The sequence below is a fragment of the Pelodiscus sinensis genome, chromosome 3, assembly GCF_049634645.1.
Source record: "Pelodiscus sinensis isolate JC-2024 chromosome 3, ASM4963464v1, whole genome shotgun sequence".
In the NCBI taxonomy this organism is placed as follows: Eukaryota; Metazoa; Chordata; order Testudines; family Trionychidae; genus Pelodiscus; species Pelodiscus sinensis.
The window spans coordinates 108,038,678-108,054,477 of NC_134713.1; the positions used below are offsets into that span (position 1 = coordinate 108,038,678).

Here is a 15,800-nt window from a genome sequence, read left to right on the forward strand (position 1 = left end):
ACTTGTTCAGCACAAGAGGGACCCAGGGAATTGACTCAAAAGGATTGATGCACAGAAATCAACAGACCAGAAGGATGATTTTGGGCAGTATTTTCAAGGGATTGAGGATGGGAGTGGGTTACGGTTAGTATTAAAAAGATCAGAGAGTACTTGAGACAACCCTCATATTGTCAAGGAATGATTCTAATTTTAGTTTTAGAACTATAGTGTAAATATTCCTCTTTAAGTGATGAAACTAAGGGAAGGGATGGTAAAGACATGGATAATTTTTTCAGGACAGAGGTAAAGACCTTGACATTAAAATGGCCAAGTAATAGCTGAGAAGTAAGGCACAAAAGAAAGAATCTTGTATATTTGCACGGAAGGTATTTTGTTTGTTTAAAATGAGAAAAAAATAGACAAAGATTTCTTCTATATGCAGACTGAAGCATGCAGCATTTTTCTAATGCCATAATATTAATTTCTGTTAAATGAGACACTACTTCCAAAAGTGAGTACATAAAATGTACACCACCTTATGGCTGCGTCTACACTGCAGGCTTCTTGCGCAAGAACTGTTTTGCGAAAGGTCTTCCACAAGAGCGCATCCACACTTCCATGTGCTTTTGCGCAAGAGCGTCCATGGTAGTGTGGACGGTCTCTTGCGCAAGAAAGCTCTGATGGCCATTTTAGCCATAGGGCTTTCTTGAGCAAGAAATCCATGTTGCCTGTCTACACTGCCTTCTTGTGGACAAGTTCTTGCACAAGAGGGCTTATTCCTCGTGGGGAGAGGAATAACTCTTCTGGAAGAGGCCCTGTTTTCCGACTCTGTACTGTAAACTTACTTGCACAAGAACGCGCGTGCAGTGTAGACGCTCTGCAAGTTTTTGCACAAGAATAGTTGTTCTCGCGCAAAAAGTCTGCAGCGTAGGGCTACGTCTAGACTACATACCTTTTTTGTAAAAGGATTGTAAATTAGACGTATCGCAATTGCTAACGAAGCGGGGATTTAAATCTCCCCCGCTTCACTAGCTTAAAAATGGCTGCCGCTTTTTTTCCGCACGGAGCTTTGCCGGAAAAAAGCACCAGTCTAGATGCTGATCTTGCGGAAAATAAAGCCTTTTCCAAAAGATCCCTTATCCCTCTATGAAATCCCTTAAGGGATCTTTCGGAAAAGGCTTTATTTTCCACAATATCAGCGTCTAGACTGGCGCTTTTTTCTGGCAAAGCTCCGTGCGGAAAAAAAGCGGCAGCCATTTTTATTCTAGTGAAGCGGGGGAGATTTAAATCCCCGCTTTGTTAGCAATTGCGATACATCTAATTTACATCCCTTTCATGAAAAAATGTAATTGTAATTACATACAATTATCAAGGCAATTCTTAGGTTATTTGCCCTGCAACTCCCCTTGGAAAGTTGTTTCAGAACTTCACTCATCTGATGATTAGAAAAAAATTTAAGCCTAAACTTATTGGGGCCAGTTTATGTCCCTTTATTTTTGACTAACATTGCCCCTTAACTCCTTTCCTTTCCTAGCATTTATCCCTCTGATGTATTTATAGAGAGCAACTGTATCTCCCTTCAGCCTTCATTGGCTTAGGTCAAACAAGCCAGGCTCCTTAAGTCTTACCTCATAAGGTAGGTTCTCCAATATTCTGGTCATTCTAGGAGCCCTTCTCAGTATTTATTCCAGTTTGAATTCATCCTTTTTAAACCAAGAGACCACAATTGCACAGAGAATTCCAGATTAAGTCTCACCATTGCCTTGTATAATAGAAATAACACTTCTCTAGCTCTACAGGAAATACTTCACCTGATGCATCCTAGGACTTCATTAGCCTTTTCACAGTCACATCACACAGGTGGCTCATAGTCATCCTGTGATAGACTAATACATCCAGGTCTTTTTTCTCCTGTGTTACTTCCAAATGACACATCCCTAATGTAATAGCAAAAAATCCTAAGTGCATGACTTTACACTATTAAAATTCATACAATTACAAGTACTTCAGTTTTCAAGGTCATTCAAAACTTGTATTTCTGGTCTACCTCCATATTGGCAATACCTTCCAAATTTGTCATCCACAATTTTATTATCACATTATCGCTTTTTGGGCCAAAGCTATTAATGAAAATGTGAAATAAGATCAGTCCTGTAACAAGTCTTTGAGGAACTCCATTTGCAACTTCCCTCCATTCTGACAGTTGATCTTTCAGCATAATCTGCTGTACTGTCCCCTTTAACCAGTTCCTTAGCCACCTTTCAATTCTCAGAGCACTCCCCATCTTCTCCAATTTAATTAACAGTTCCTCTTGTGTAACTGTATCAAATACTTTACTGAAATCCAGACAGACTAGATATATTTCATATCTTGCCTGGAAAATCCACTATCTTCTCAAAGAAAAAGATCAGGTTGGTCTGGCATGAACTACTTTTTGTAAAACCATGTTGTATTTTATCCAAGTTTCCTTTTACCTTACCATATCCTTGACTACTATCTTTTCAAAAATTTGTTCTAAAACCTTGTATACAACCGAGATCAAACTAACAGGCTTGTAGTTTTACAGATCACTTTTCCTCCCTTTCCTAAGTATAGATACTATATTTGCAATTCTCCAGCAATAGGGTATGACCACCTGAGTTTAGGCAGTTATTAAAGAATCCTTGCTATTAGGTTTACAGTTTAATGTGCCAAGTTCCTGTGATATTTTTGGATGGTGATGATCTAAGCCCTCTGATGTGGTCTCATTAAGCTGCTAGAATTTGCCTTCCATCTTAGATGTGGCAATTTCTGCTTCCACATCCTTGTGCATCCTGTGCCACTACCCCCTAAGCTCCTCATTACCCACTTTTTAAATGGAGGTATTTGTTGGGCGATACCTAGATTATCATTAATCTCTACTCTTTCCTCAGCATTTAGCAGTGCAGCTTCTTCTTTCCTTGTTTTTTGCTTATTTATGTGTCGAACAAAACTTTTACTAGGATTGTTGTTTCCTTTGCAAGGATTAGCTCAGCTTGGCTTTTGGCAGTTCTCACTTTTTTCCAATGCTTTCTGACCTCTAGAGACAGTTTTCCTTGATGATCCATCTAATCTTCTATTACCTGAAGTTTTTTTGCTTTCTCTTAATAACCTATTTGAGATATTTGTTCACCAAGGGTGCATCTACACAGCACCCTTACCTTGAAATAAGCTATGCAATTTGCGCTATGTGAATTGTGAAACTTATTTTCATGTTATTTCGAAATAAGGCGCTATTCCAAAACATCCCTTATCCCCGGGCAATGAGGTTTACAGGGATGTCGGAATAGCAAGCCCATTATATTTCAATATAATAGGCTTGCTCTTAAGATGTGGAATAGCTATTTTGGGATACTGGAGGTATCCTGAAACAGCTCCACTGTGTAGACATAGCCCCAGTTTGTCTGCAGCCTTTCCCTACCATCTCCCCCACCCTTAGTTTGAGTTTGGGATGCTGGGTTGCTGAATGTTTTGTCTGTTTAAAATTAGAGAAAAGAGACAAATATTTATTTTAAATTCAAGTAAAAGCATACACCCGTACTCTAGAGCAGCATTTCACAAACTGGAATCATCAGATCCCTGGTAGTCCATGAGGGAACTCCTGGGGGCCTGTGGGCCCTGCTGATCAACGCCTCTCCCTCCCTCTCTGTGTCTTTTGGAGCCTGCTGCCTAGAAATAAGGCAAGGTCCCTACCTGCCTTGGTTCTGGTTGGCTCCTGGAAGCTGCTGCCAAGTTCCTGCATCCCTAGGTGCAACAGCGGCCAGAGAGGCTCCACATGCTCCACCCTCAAGTTCTGGTTCCACAGTTTCCATTGGGAAGTGCCACCGCTGGGATCTGTAGGGATGGTGTGTGAAGGTACGAAAACAGCATGCAAAGCCTCTCTGGCCACTCCTGCATCCTGGGACTACATGATCTGTTGGATGATTCCAGGAGCCATGATAAGCATCGCTGGGACCCTGCACTACAACTCCCTCTCTCAGGAGTCCTCTAATGCATCCCAATCCCTTCATTCCTGGTCCCATCCATGAATCCACACCCCTAGCCAGACCCCCCCAGCCCAGAGTCCCCTCCCATACCCAATCTCCTTCCCAGAGCCCATATCACCCAATATCCCAATTCCCAGCTCAGAGTTTCCCACCCCAGAGCCCTCACCACCAGCCAGAACACTCATTTCCCTTTCTGCACTCCAACTCCCTATTCCAGCCCACCGAAAGTGAGTGAGGGTGGGGGAGAGTGAGTGACAGAGGGATGAAGCAAGTGGTTGTACAGGGCCTTGGAGAACAGGCCAGACAGAGCAGAGCGTTCCCAAAAATTGTAAATCAAAATGGGGAACGCCTTGGGTGGCGAAAGATAGAGAGCCACAGTTCTAGAGACATAATATTAATTTCTGCCAAGAGGTTCTACTCCCAAAAATGATTATACGATTGATACCATCTTATCTAAGTGTCATTTTTAGTCAGAATCTAACATAACTTTTGAATAATTTGGAGTTCTGCTAGCTGTGGATTCAAAAAAGCCATGTGGGTGCAAACTGGGTTCTGTTGTAATATGAATAATTAACACATTAATTAATTTCCAGTGATACTGGACCACATACTTATTATACTTAACCCTTAGAGTCTTCTATCTTTCTCCAGGTTATGCCCACGGTGAATGCAGAAAGTCAGGTTAGAATCCTAGCCTTCTGACTCACTCCCTTCTCAACAAGTCCTGGGCGGTGGGCTGTAATTCTGTTTCACAGATCTTACTGAAAATATGGTTTGGCTCCAATTATAGGACAATGCCCCCAATTTCAAAATTCCCAGAGAGCAATCTGAAAACTATTTCATTGCAAAAAATCAAATAGTCATTGTGATAATTTCAAAAGGACGTTCCAGCAGATGGGCTGAAGGACAGCTGGGAGCCCCAGCGGAACTGGATGTCTCAGAGCCAGTGCTCTCAGGGTTTTAGGCACTTGGTTCCCTTTCCGCCCACCAGGCTGACATAGACTCAGAGATTTGAATTGCTGTGGGGAGATGATCTGCCCTGTGTGACATGGATCTCTGAGCAGCTATAATGGGCCCTCCAAGCCTTTGATAACAGTTTAGATAACAGAGTGGTTGAGAGACACCAACCAATGGTGTGACTTCTTGGTTGCCCAATGAATAGTTTAGAAGGGAGTTCTGAGGCAATTTCTACATGGAAAATCAACTCTATCATGCCTTGTATGTGTATCCCCACAAATTATAGCCCAGTGTGTTTTTTAATGCATTTTCTAATAGGTTTAGCCACACCGTTTGCCAGTAAACATTACAAAAAGCATGTGAGTTAACAGGTATTCAGCAAACTCTAAATTGATATGGCAAACATAATCAACAGTGTGATCAATGGAAGATAAAATAACAAAAGAGAGTGTTCATTTGAGAGAACAGTTGTAATACTTCCTGAAAATAATAAAGATCTGTGTAGATGATTATCATTGCAATTATTATCACTTTAAACCAATCAATGGAAATTAGGTGCATATTTCCATCGACTATTTGATTAGTTGATAAGGGCACTTCTGCTTTGAAATGTAGCAAGAGCTTGCTGGGCTGTTGCTACGTTTCAAAGGCAGAAGTGCCGCATGGCTTTCAATCTTTGAAATGCATAAGAGTCCCTGCAGGGGCTCTTGTGCATTTCAAAGATTGAGTGGCCTGGAACCTAAGGCCTGTGGGGGACTCTGAGTCCCCTGCTGGCTGCAGGCACCATGCAGCGCTTCCACTTTGAAATGCACAAGAGCCCCAGTGGGAACACTTGTACATTTCAAAGGTGGAACTACGCCTCTGCTCCCCTGCCCCTTCCCACAGAGCTGGAGCTGAGGGGAACCGGCTTTTAAGACAACTCCCCCCAGTACCTCCTTCCTCTTCCCCTCTTTGCTGCCTCTTTCTGATAGATGCAGCATGGGGGGGAAGCAACTAGCTGATTAGTCGCTTGTATCTCTACTTGTCCCACAAATGGAGTTTAGCAAATTGAGAGTTTTAGGTGCAATGTGGTTCATAATGGCAATGCCAGAACTTGCTTAGACAGTGTTCTTGCCAGACCTTACAAACAGTGCTTTGTGGTATCAACCTGACTTATTATCGAGAGTTTTATTTTCTTCCTATAATGGGGAAATGTATAAAACTAAAAAGTGAGTGAATTTGAATCTGAATAGCCTGTGCTGGTTGATGTATTTTTTATCTCGAGGGTGTAATGAGGAAAATAACTATAGTAAATCACCTCTCTGCATGCACTATGAATGCAAATATTTTCTGCTTATTGAAAGTTTTTATGTTATATTTGGTGGTGTGCTATAAAAGAAACACTTCATTGTAAGGATTTGGGGATGGCATGGCTGCATTAATCAGTCGGCACAGAAAAGGACAACTATGCAGCCTTCAGACAGAGAAAAAGTTATATAGGGCTAGAAGCACATGCTGTTGGTCCTTTGGAAATACGTGTGGCAAACCTTCAGATATTCCTCCCCTTTCCCCTGTAATACTGGGCTGTGAGATGTCAGAACTTTAATAAGATCTATGAGTGCCCAAAATGCACCTAAGATTAGTGTCTGTCATGTTTTTGTGTGTGGTTAGGTCCTCTTGTGTGTACCCATTATGGTTCATTTGTTAATGACACCCCTATTGTTTTTTTTTCCAAAGAAGCCTGCCTCATTCAATTCATAGGATGGCCATTGCAGTGGGAATTAATTAGAATTATATAGAAAATGACTGTATTGTATGTAAGACTACTGGCTTGGTTATTGCAGGAACGTCTATAGAGACAAAGGTAATGGGCCACAGGAAAAGAAATATGACATTTTGGTTAAGATTTGAATACCACCCTGAAGAACTGGATTGGATTATAGTCTTGTGTGATGCTGGGAATGTCTCTTAAACAAAACATTTCCCAGGTGGTCACTAACCATGTTAATTTTATGGGTGCCTAAATGGAGACACCAGGGCCTTATTGCAAAAGAGCTTAAAACTTGTAACTCCAAATGAACTGAGTGAGAGCTGCTGCTATTAAAACCCCCTAGTACAGTGGTCTTCAACCTTTTTATGTCCAAGATAGTTTTTTGAATTGAAAGGCAACCCAGGATCTACCCTGCCCCTCCCCCAAGGCCATGTTCTTTCCCCAAGGCCCCGCCCTGCTCACTCCATACCCCCTCTCTCAGTTGTTTGCTTTTTCTCACACTCACCAAACTGGGGCAGCTGTTTGGGGTTTGGGAAGGCTCTGGACCAGGGCTGAGCAATAATTTTTTATCAGAAGCCACTCCAAGATTTTGGCTGCACTTCTCTATGGAGGAGGTACAGGGTTTGGGATGGAGGATGGGTGCAGAAGGAAGCTTGGTGTAGCAGATTGGGATACAGGAGAGGGTGTGGGGTCTGAGAGGGAGTTTAGGTGAAGTTGGGGTTTGTGACCTTGGGCAGGGGATTAGGGTGCTGGGTCTGGGAGAGAGTACAGGTGCAGGAGGGAATTTTGACCCGGGGGAGAGGTGTAGCAGGAGATGCAGGTCTGGGAGGGAATTGTGATCCGGGGTGGTGTGCAGAGGATTTGAGTGCAGAAAGGGGTGATGACGTGGGGCAGGGAGTTAAGAAGGAGGAGGGGCTGGGGTCCAAGAGGCAAGCTCTGGCCAGGTAACCCTTACTTTAGGCAGTTCCCAGCCATCAGCACAATAGCATCCATGAGGCAGGCTTCCTCCTGCAGCAGCCCCAGCCACATGGGTTCCCTGCATGTGCTTCTCAGGGCTGTGTGTCTCTGGGGGACAATAGACTTTGCATGTGCTCCCCCACTCCCAGGCTAATCGGGTCCTGGGGGCAGGAGAGGGTGCGAAGTCTCTCACCCCTACCAGGGTCATGCAGCACCTAGAAGAAACCACCAGCAGTTTTGAGCAGCTGTCAGCTCCCTCTATGCACTGCATGCCCCTGGCATGGGGCGAAGAGGAGATTTTTCACACTCTGTCCCCAGGCAAATCACCGCAGCTGGGAGCAGGGGAGCGCGCAAAGTCTCTTGTTCCCCACCAGGGGCACACAGCATGTAGATGGAGTCGCCAGCTGTTCAGCTGTATAAATGCAACCCTGGTGGGGGGGCGAGAGAGTTTGCGTGCTCCCCTGCTCCCAGCTGTGATGATTGGCCTGGGGACAAAGGAGTGTGAAAAATCTCTCCCTCCCCCTCCGCCCACTGTCAGGGGCACACGGCATGTAGAGGGAACCACCAGCCATTTTTAACAGCGTGTGGCTCCATCTTATGTGCCATGTGCCCTTGGCAGGGGAGGGTATTTCTTATGAAATCCCGCCCCCAAGACAAACAGAGCCTGTGGGCAGGAGCAATAGTCTTTGTGGGCCCCCTGCCTCCTCTGCCAAGGTGTCCCATGGACCAGATCAAACAGCCTGGCAAGCCATATCTAGCCTGTGAGCCATATTGTGCCCACCCTTGCTCCAGCCTGAGTCTGGGGAAGGGGGTTGGACTACAGGGTGTATGTGGGATGCCGGCTCTGTGAGAGAGTTTGGATGTAGGAGGGGCTCAGGGCTAGGGCAGAGGTATGGGGTGCAGGAGGGGCTATGCAGTGGTGGCTCTCATGAGGCAACACTTACCTTGAGAGGTTCCCAATCAGTGGTGCAGAAGGGCCAGCTCTCTGCCTCCCCTGGCCTGCTCACAGAAGGGATCAATGCATCCCTCTGGCCCTTGGATGGACATGTGGCTCTGCACACTGGCCCCCTGTGCAGGCACTTCCCCCACAGCTCCTGTTAGCCACAATTCCCCACTCCTAGCCAATGGGAAATGGGGGAGGTGCTTGCAGACAGTAGCAGCTCGTGGAGACACTTACTCCTGCCCCTCTCAAGTCTCTGGGGTTATGGGGTCATGCTGGCCACTTCCTGTAGCAGTGCGGGGCCAGAGAAAGCTGGGAGCCTGCCTTAACCTCAGCCCTGCTGCACCACCAGACATCACAGTCAATTGGGAGAGTGTTCAGGGGGTGACCACCGCCTTAGCAGTGCAGTGTGAAGAAGTGAACATGGGTTAGGAGAAAAGAGCCCTGTATTCGAATCCTAGGCAAGGCACTAATATAAACTGCTTTTCAGTTTCCCCACCTGTAAAATGGGGGAGTATTATTTTGTCCACCTACCTCACAGGATGATGTGATGATTAATTAAAAATATCTGCACAGTGCTGAAAACCTATAAAGTGATGCTAAGTGCTCTGGAAAGTCAGGCCTTCAGTGCCTCAAGCTGGCTGACCAGTGTCTGAGCCACCCACAATGAATGCTTGCAGATTTTGTCCATCTCTCTCTGCCTCAGTTCTCCATCTGTAAAACTCTCTCTTCCCAGGGATGTTGTAAAGATAACTAATGAATGCTTTTGAGGCTCGTAGAAACCACCATGAGAAGTGTAATAGAAAAAGAAATGGGGACAGGATGCTATGGGAAAGGGGGGGGAAGGGGACGGAATGATGGTGGGAGGGGGTGGGGTTTGGGGGACAGGAATGGACAGCTCTTCCCATGTTTGTCAGGACTCCCAGACTGGATTGTGCAACTGCTCTGGCTGGACCTGACCCATGGGCTGGGCGCTTGAGACTTCTGCTGTATGCAGAATGAGATGGGATTCCTGTGGAAAATATAGTATGTGATCATTTAATGAATGTTGGCTGAGCGGCTGCACCCTGTCTGGGTGGAGGGGGGTGGCGCTCAAGCCCCACCCCACCTCTCTGCCTTCAGGGCATCCCTTATCCTGCCTTCCCAACATGGGATACAGCTCCCTGGGGCAGCTGGTGTTGGCTGAATGGCTGCTCCCTGGCTGGACGGGAGCTTCATAAACAATGCACACAAAAGAGGTAATTTGTGGTTGCACTAGCAACCTAAATTCTGGCATTTCCTAATTTTTGAGTTCTTGACTTTTCAATTTAAATAACCTTTTAATAGTTTCTTATATAATATGTGAACGTTGTATGTGTCAACATAGCCTATGGAAAATCTACACAATCTCATACAGCAAAAGCTAATGAAAAATGCACACAAAAATCTTGGAAAACCTAGAAATCTTGGACACAAAAATCTTGAAGAAACATGTGATACATACAAAATTCATGTCCAGAGAAATTAAATGTGTTTTCAGCCAATTTGAATTAGCCATCTTAAGCTATATATATTTAAAATCAATCTAAAATCCAATCATTTAACATAATTTGTATTTCTGATGTGTTGTTTAGATTTACTGCACTATATTAATGATTTTTGTTAAGGCTAGAACATTTTCCTTTTCCTTAAATGTTTAGTGCATGTTCACATTAGAGAATATTGAGATTAATTATAGACATACAGGGCAGGAACGGATCTCTAGAAGTTGTCAAGTTCATCTCCCTATGCTATGGCAGGACTAAGTAAATCTAGATTATCCCCGACAGATGATTAGTCCATTGTGTTCTTAAACCTATCCCATAATGAGGATTCCATGATAGTCTCATCTAATATTTAATTCCACACTTCCTCCGCCACCAGTCAAGTCTCTATCCCCTTTCACTGTTTCTTGTAACTTCTTCCTTTCCCTGTGGCCTTAATCAGAAAAAAGTAAACGTGGATTATTTTTCTCGGAAAAGCCTCTCTCCCTCTCTATGGAGAAGTGGGAGTAAGTATTTGAATGGTGAGATACACTATGCTGATACCATTTGTGAATTTCTCCCGAGATACCATGGCGACAGCTTGTCTCTTGTAACAAGGACAGAGCTGCTGTTTTACCAGCTCAATAACAAACAGAATTTGCCCCTCCAGGGCTGCAGAAAATGAAATAAAACTTTCAGCTACAAAACAAAGCTGTATTTTTGAAAAGCACATTCAGTTCAGCAGTGCAGTGCTTCAAGGGCTCTTCCTTACCACTGGGGTCAAGGAGAACGAGCTCCAGAAATACAGAGGCAGCAACATAATGCCAGAGTTCTTGCTGTTGGATTGGTATGATAAAAGGATCAGTGGTATGTGACAAAGGGATCATCCTTTGTCTCTAGAAACCAGTGTGGTATTATTTCTGTCAGGGCAGAAAATTAATTGAATGGGTTTGCCTATAGAGACTAAAAAAAGTGAGTTAATTTTATGAATCCTCCAGAGAGAGTACTGTATAGCTTTAAAACCACATTGATGAATGGTTTCATGGGCCATCATAACCACCTGTTGTTCTCTGCCATTTATAGTGTGGTTTTTAAACAGCTTTTCCCACTGAGTCATTCTTACACTCAATGGTTTTTAAACTTTTTTTTAAATGGGGACTCCTAAAAATATCAGATGGGGACTCAGATCCCTTTGGAAATCTTAGACATTGTCTTTGGAGCCCAAGGGTCTGCAGACCACAGGTGGAAAACCACAGTTATAGTTCATTTTGTCTTGTCTCAGAGGAAACATGTTGCATCGCCTGTAGTGGTCTACACAGTCCATGGCTGAACAGATGCTTTTAAACTCCACCCGTGTGGGTCTAGAAAGGATGAACTGGGGCTTTCTTAAGAATAGCATCCAGAAAAGTCTGTTGTTACCATTTGTCAACAGCGTATGTGGTAACATAGGGTATGTCTAGACTACATGCCTCTGATGACAGAGGCATGTAGATTAGGCTACCCGGCATAGGCAAAGAAGCGGGGATTTAAATAATCCCTGCTTCATTAAAATAAACATGGCCACCGCACTGTGCCGACGATCAGCTGATCTGGCACAGCGCGGTAGATGGGGATCAGCTGGCTGGGGAAGCCTTTACCGACCCATCCCTTATGCCCTTGTGAAACTCTGGTCATCTGAAGAAATGGGGTGACCCCCGGAAGCTCATGATACCATCTACATGTTTTGTTTGTCTATAAAGTGCTACCAGACCGTTTGTTGTTTTTTTCTGTAACAGACTAACTCCGCTACCCCCTGAAGCTTCATTGGTGAAAGACATCTGCTATTCCTGTTTCTGAAATGCCTGCTCAGTGAGGCAAGGCAGCAGTAGTCACCTGGGGCAGTGAGATAACAGACAGCTGTCTTTCATTCACTAATTAATTAGTGCAGGCTGCCAATTGCCCAAGTCTTTGGGGATTTCTTGGGTATTTATTTTAATACTTTTAACCAAAGCTCTTTGACAGCTCCTGTGCTAAAGAAGTGTGAGATCTGGGAGCTCTTGGCAGGAGTCCTTCATTTTGAGAGGGATTTAGAACTGTAAGTATTCATAATCCTATGGCAGCATCCCCTGGCTAAGGTGAGATGTTCTGGTGCTACTGTGGGACTATGGAAACGTTTCCCACTAATGGATTAAGCCCAATCAGTCTTAACTAAGAAATTAGTCTCTCTAGAATATTGCTAAAACATGAAATCATAGTAGCATGGGTATCAGGCTGGTTGAAAATCATTTGGCTGAGAAACGTCTAAGGACTTTTGTTCTCTTCACTGGCATTACTCCAGTGTGAAAAATGATATAGAACAAGAAGTCATTCCTTCATATTTCTACAGAAAATTCAGAGCAATAATCCAGTGCAGGCAAACCAAGGAAACACTGCAGTTGCTGCCTTCCTTAGGCCACATTAAAATAGCTGTTCTGTTCTCAGGCAGCAGGATAGATTCTGATCTGACTTACACTGGTGCAAATGCCAAGGAAATCAACAGAATTACACTTATATGAGCATTATGATGATGATGATTTCTAATAGTGTCCAAAGGAGCTTTGAGTGCCTCTCAGTACAGCCAGAAAGCATGGTCCCTGCACCAAACAACCAACAAAAGTAATAGAATAGGAGGTGACAAGACAGTAGGGCTATGTCTAGACTGGCATGATTTTCCGCAAATGCTTTTAACGGAAAAATTTTCCGTTAAAAGCATTTGCGGAAAAGAGCGTCTAGATTGACACGGACACTTTTCCGCAAAAGCACTTTTTGCAGAAAAGCATCCGTGCCAATCTAGACGTGCTTTTGCGCAAAAAAACCCCAATCACCATTTTCGCGATTGGGGCTTTTTTGCACAAAACAAATCCAAGCTGTCTACAAACAGGAGCAGCATAGTATTTCCGCAAGAAGCACTGATTTCTTACAGTAGAAGTCAGTAGTCTTGTGGAAATTCAAGCGGCCACTGTAGACAGCTGGCAAGTTTTTCTGCAAAAGCAGCTGCTTTTGCGGAAAAACTTGCCAGTCTAGACACAGCCTAGAGGTAAGGGGGTTTGACAGAATTGTCAGATCCCTGGGCAAGGTAAGGGAGAGCCCAATTCTATGTTCCTGGAAAAGGGAGAGCCCAATTCTATGTTCCTCTGTGCTGCTTGGACCAAATTGTGTCCCCACCTCCACCACCAGCCCTCAGAATCACCTGGAGTGCACCATGTGGGATTCTGACAGAAATTTAAAGGGCTCAGGGCTACGGCTGCTGCTGCAGTGGCAGTGGTGGCTGGGAGCTCTGGGCCTTGGGGCAATTGCCCCTTTCCCCTCCACCCCTTTGTTAGTTAGAGGTGGGGACAAGATTAACCTCAAACAGATTAGACAATTACTTTGTGAAGTCTAACTCACAGCCTGTTGAAACAAGGGAAGTGGGAGATTTATTTATAACTCCAGTAAATTGCTCTCTTACCGGGGATTAAATCTGGAGTAATTGAGCGCATAATATGGCATCAGTGATATCAGTCTGCACTAAAAGAGAGCGAACTGCAAGTGTTAGATTTTCTTGTGGATTGTTGATGAAGGTATGTGGCTTGAAATGTATAAAGAAACCCTTCCCATCTTGTTTGAACAGTAACTGACCTAATAGGGTCATCTTTCATGGGGGAAAAAATGAGATTCTTTGAAATAGCCGGAGACCCTAAGACATGGAGGAATTGGGATAAAGGCTGCAGTGCATGTTCCCCTTTTAGTCGCTTTGATTATCCCACATATTATGGATATCTGTGAGAAACACTTTTTCTAACCTGTTTTATTCTAGATACAGCAAAAGTTTCCAACCAAAGTGCTAATCAGTTTGCTTTTGCCACAGCCTCTTTTTGTCTGTATGGGGGAATTGGATTTGTTTGTGCATGAAAGCGACAACCACTTAATAATAATCTTTGGGAGCTGAAACAGGAAGCAGAAGAGGCATAACAAGAAAGTGGTTATTTATTATATGTTACTCTTAGATACAGTTTGGGTTGTATAATACATTTTGTGTACACCCAATGCGTCTATTCCCGATTCACCATTGTAGAGAGACCTCCATTTTTTCCTTAGTCATGTTCTTTTTATATTATTTCTATCCTCCTATTCAACTTCCTACTGCTTGAAGAGAACAAGTTCACAGTGTGATTGGTTCTCATGCCTCTTCTGGCCTCTTAAAATTCCTGTCTAGAAGACTAGCAAAGAAATATGATCTCTGTTTGTATTGTTCCCCCTCCCCCTCCAGGTGTGTACACATTTCTTTCCAGCACCTTGAAATCTTTGGACGAGAAAGACCATATTCATCGTGTTCTGGACAAAATCACAGATGCACTGATTCATTTAATGGCAAAGTCAGGTCTCTCTCCGAATCAGCAACACAGAAGACTGGCTCAGCTCCTCCTCATACTCTCGCACTTCAGGCACATGAGGTGAGAAAGTGTACATGCAACCTTTTCAAATTGTATAAAGCAGCTGGGCAAAGTTTTGCTTTGTTGATACAACAGGATACTGATAAACTCATGGGCTGCGTCTAGACTGGCATGATTTTGCGGAAATACTTTTAACGGAAAAGTTTTTCTGTTAAAAGTATTTCCGCAAAAGAGCGTCTAGATTGGCACGGATGCTTTGGCACAAAAAGTGCTTGTGTGCAAAAGCATCCGTGCCCAGTATAGATGCGCTTTTGCGCAAGAAAGCTCCAATGGCCATTTTAGCCATTGGGCTTTCCTTGCACAAAAAATTAAGGTGCCTGTCTACACTGGCCCTCTTGTGCAAGTATTCTTGTGCAATAGGGCTTATCCCTGAGCGGGAGCGTCAAAGTATTTGCACAAGAAGCACTGAATTCTTACATTAGAACGTCAGTGCTCTTGTGCAAATTCAAGCGGTCAGTGTAGATAGCTGGCAAGTTTTTGTGCAAAAGCAGGTGCTTTTGCGCAAAATCTTGCCAGTCTAGACGCACCCATGTTGAATTGTAACTTGCTCCACAAGTGTTTTCCTTCTGTGAAACGAACTGGGGGCAACATGCTGATCAGTGTGAATGAGGGTATATCAGTATGGGCCATAGTTCAGCCCCTCTTCTTAATATCATATGGGAAGGGAAACTGTCCCTAACCTATTTGTTTCTTCTGTTGCCACTTGTGCTCATTGTGGTTTCTCTGCTTCTGGTGTCACTACACTGCACGTGGGTCTGATGATGGAGTCAGGACCTGATTGTTGCTGTTATACATGCTGTTTATACTGAAAAAACTGGAGTGATATTTAACATCCCAGTTCTGCAAACCTTACATCGCTAGGAACAGGCATTCTTAAGGTGGTGGTGGGGGAGAGGGGAGGCGGGTTCAGACTCTATCTCCATTATTTTAAATAATAATGAACAGTAAAAAGTGATGTGTTTGAGAATGTAATTTGCTCTTAGTCAAAGCAAAAGTTCTCTACAACTCTGATCAATTAAATTATTCAGTTCTTGAAGTGAAATTGGACTCCAACACCTCACCAACTGGAGAGTTAGTAATCTGACAGTTCTACACAGATACTGTTCATTCCTTAGTTTGCAAAGCACAATGGTTGGTTAGTGAATGGAATTAGGGTCCCTCAATCCCATAGAAAAGTGGCATTTAAAATAGATGTGAATGTCATTAAAGTTACAAATGTGGATGTTGACAGGATATATATATATATCCCCAGAACTGATC

The 15,800-nt window shown here is 43.8% G+C and overlaps 1 protein-coding gene across 7 annotated transcripts in view; it reads left to right on the forward strand.

The window, feature by feature from the left end:
• Positions 1-15,800, forward strand: part of ESR1 (estrogen receptor 1) — a 297,806-nt gene that overhangs the window by 276,887 nt on the left and 5,119 nt on the right. For all 7 annotated transcript variants that reach the window (XM_014569514.3, XM_006114974.4, XM_075924467.1 and 4 more), the window contains one exon: positions 14,357-14,540. In XM_014569514.3, the coding sequence (XP_014425000.1) occupies positions 14,357-14,540 (184 nt within the window). The remainder of the gene's footprint in view (positions 1-14,356; positions 14,541-15,800) is intronic.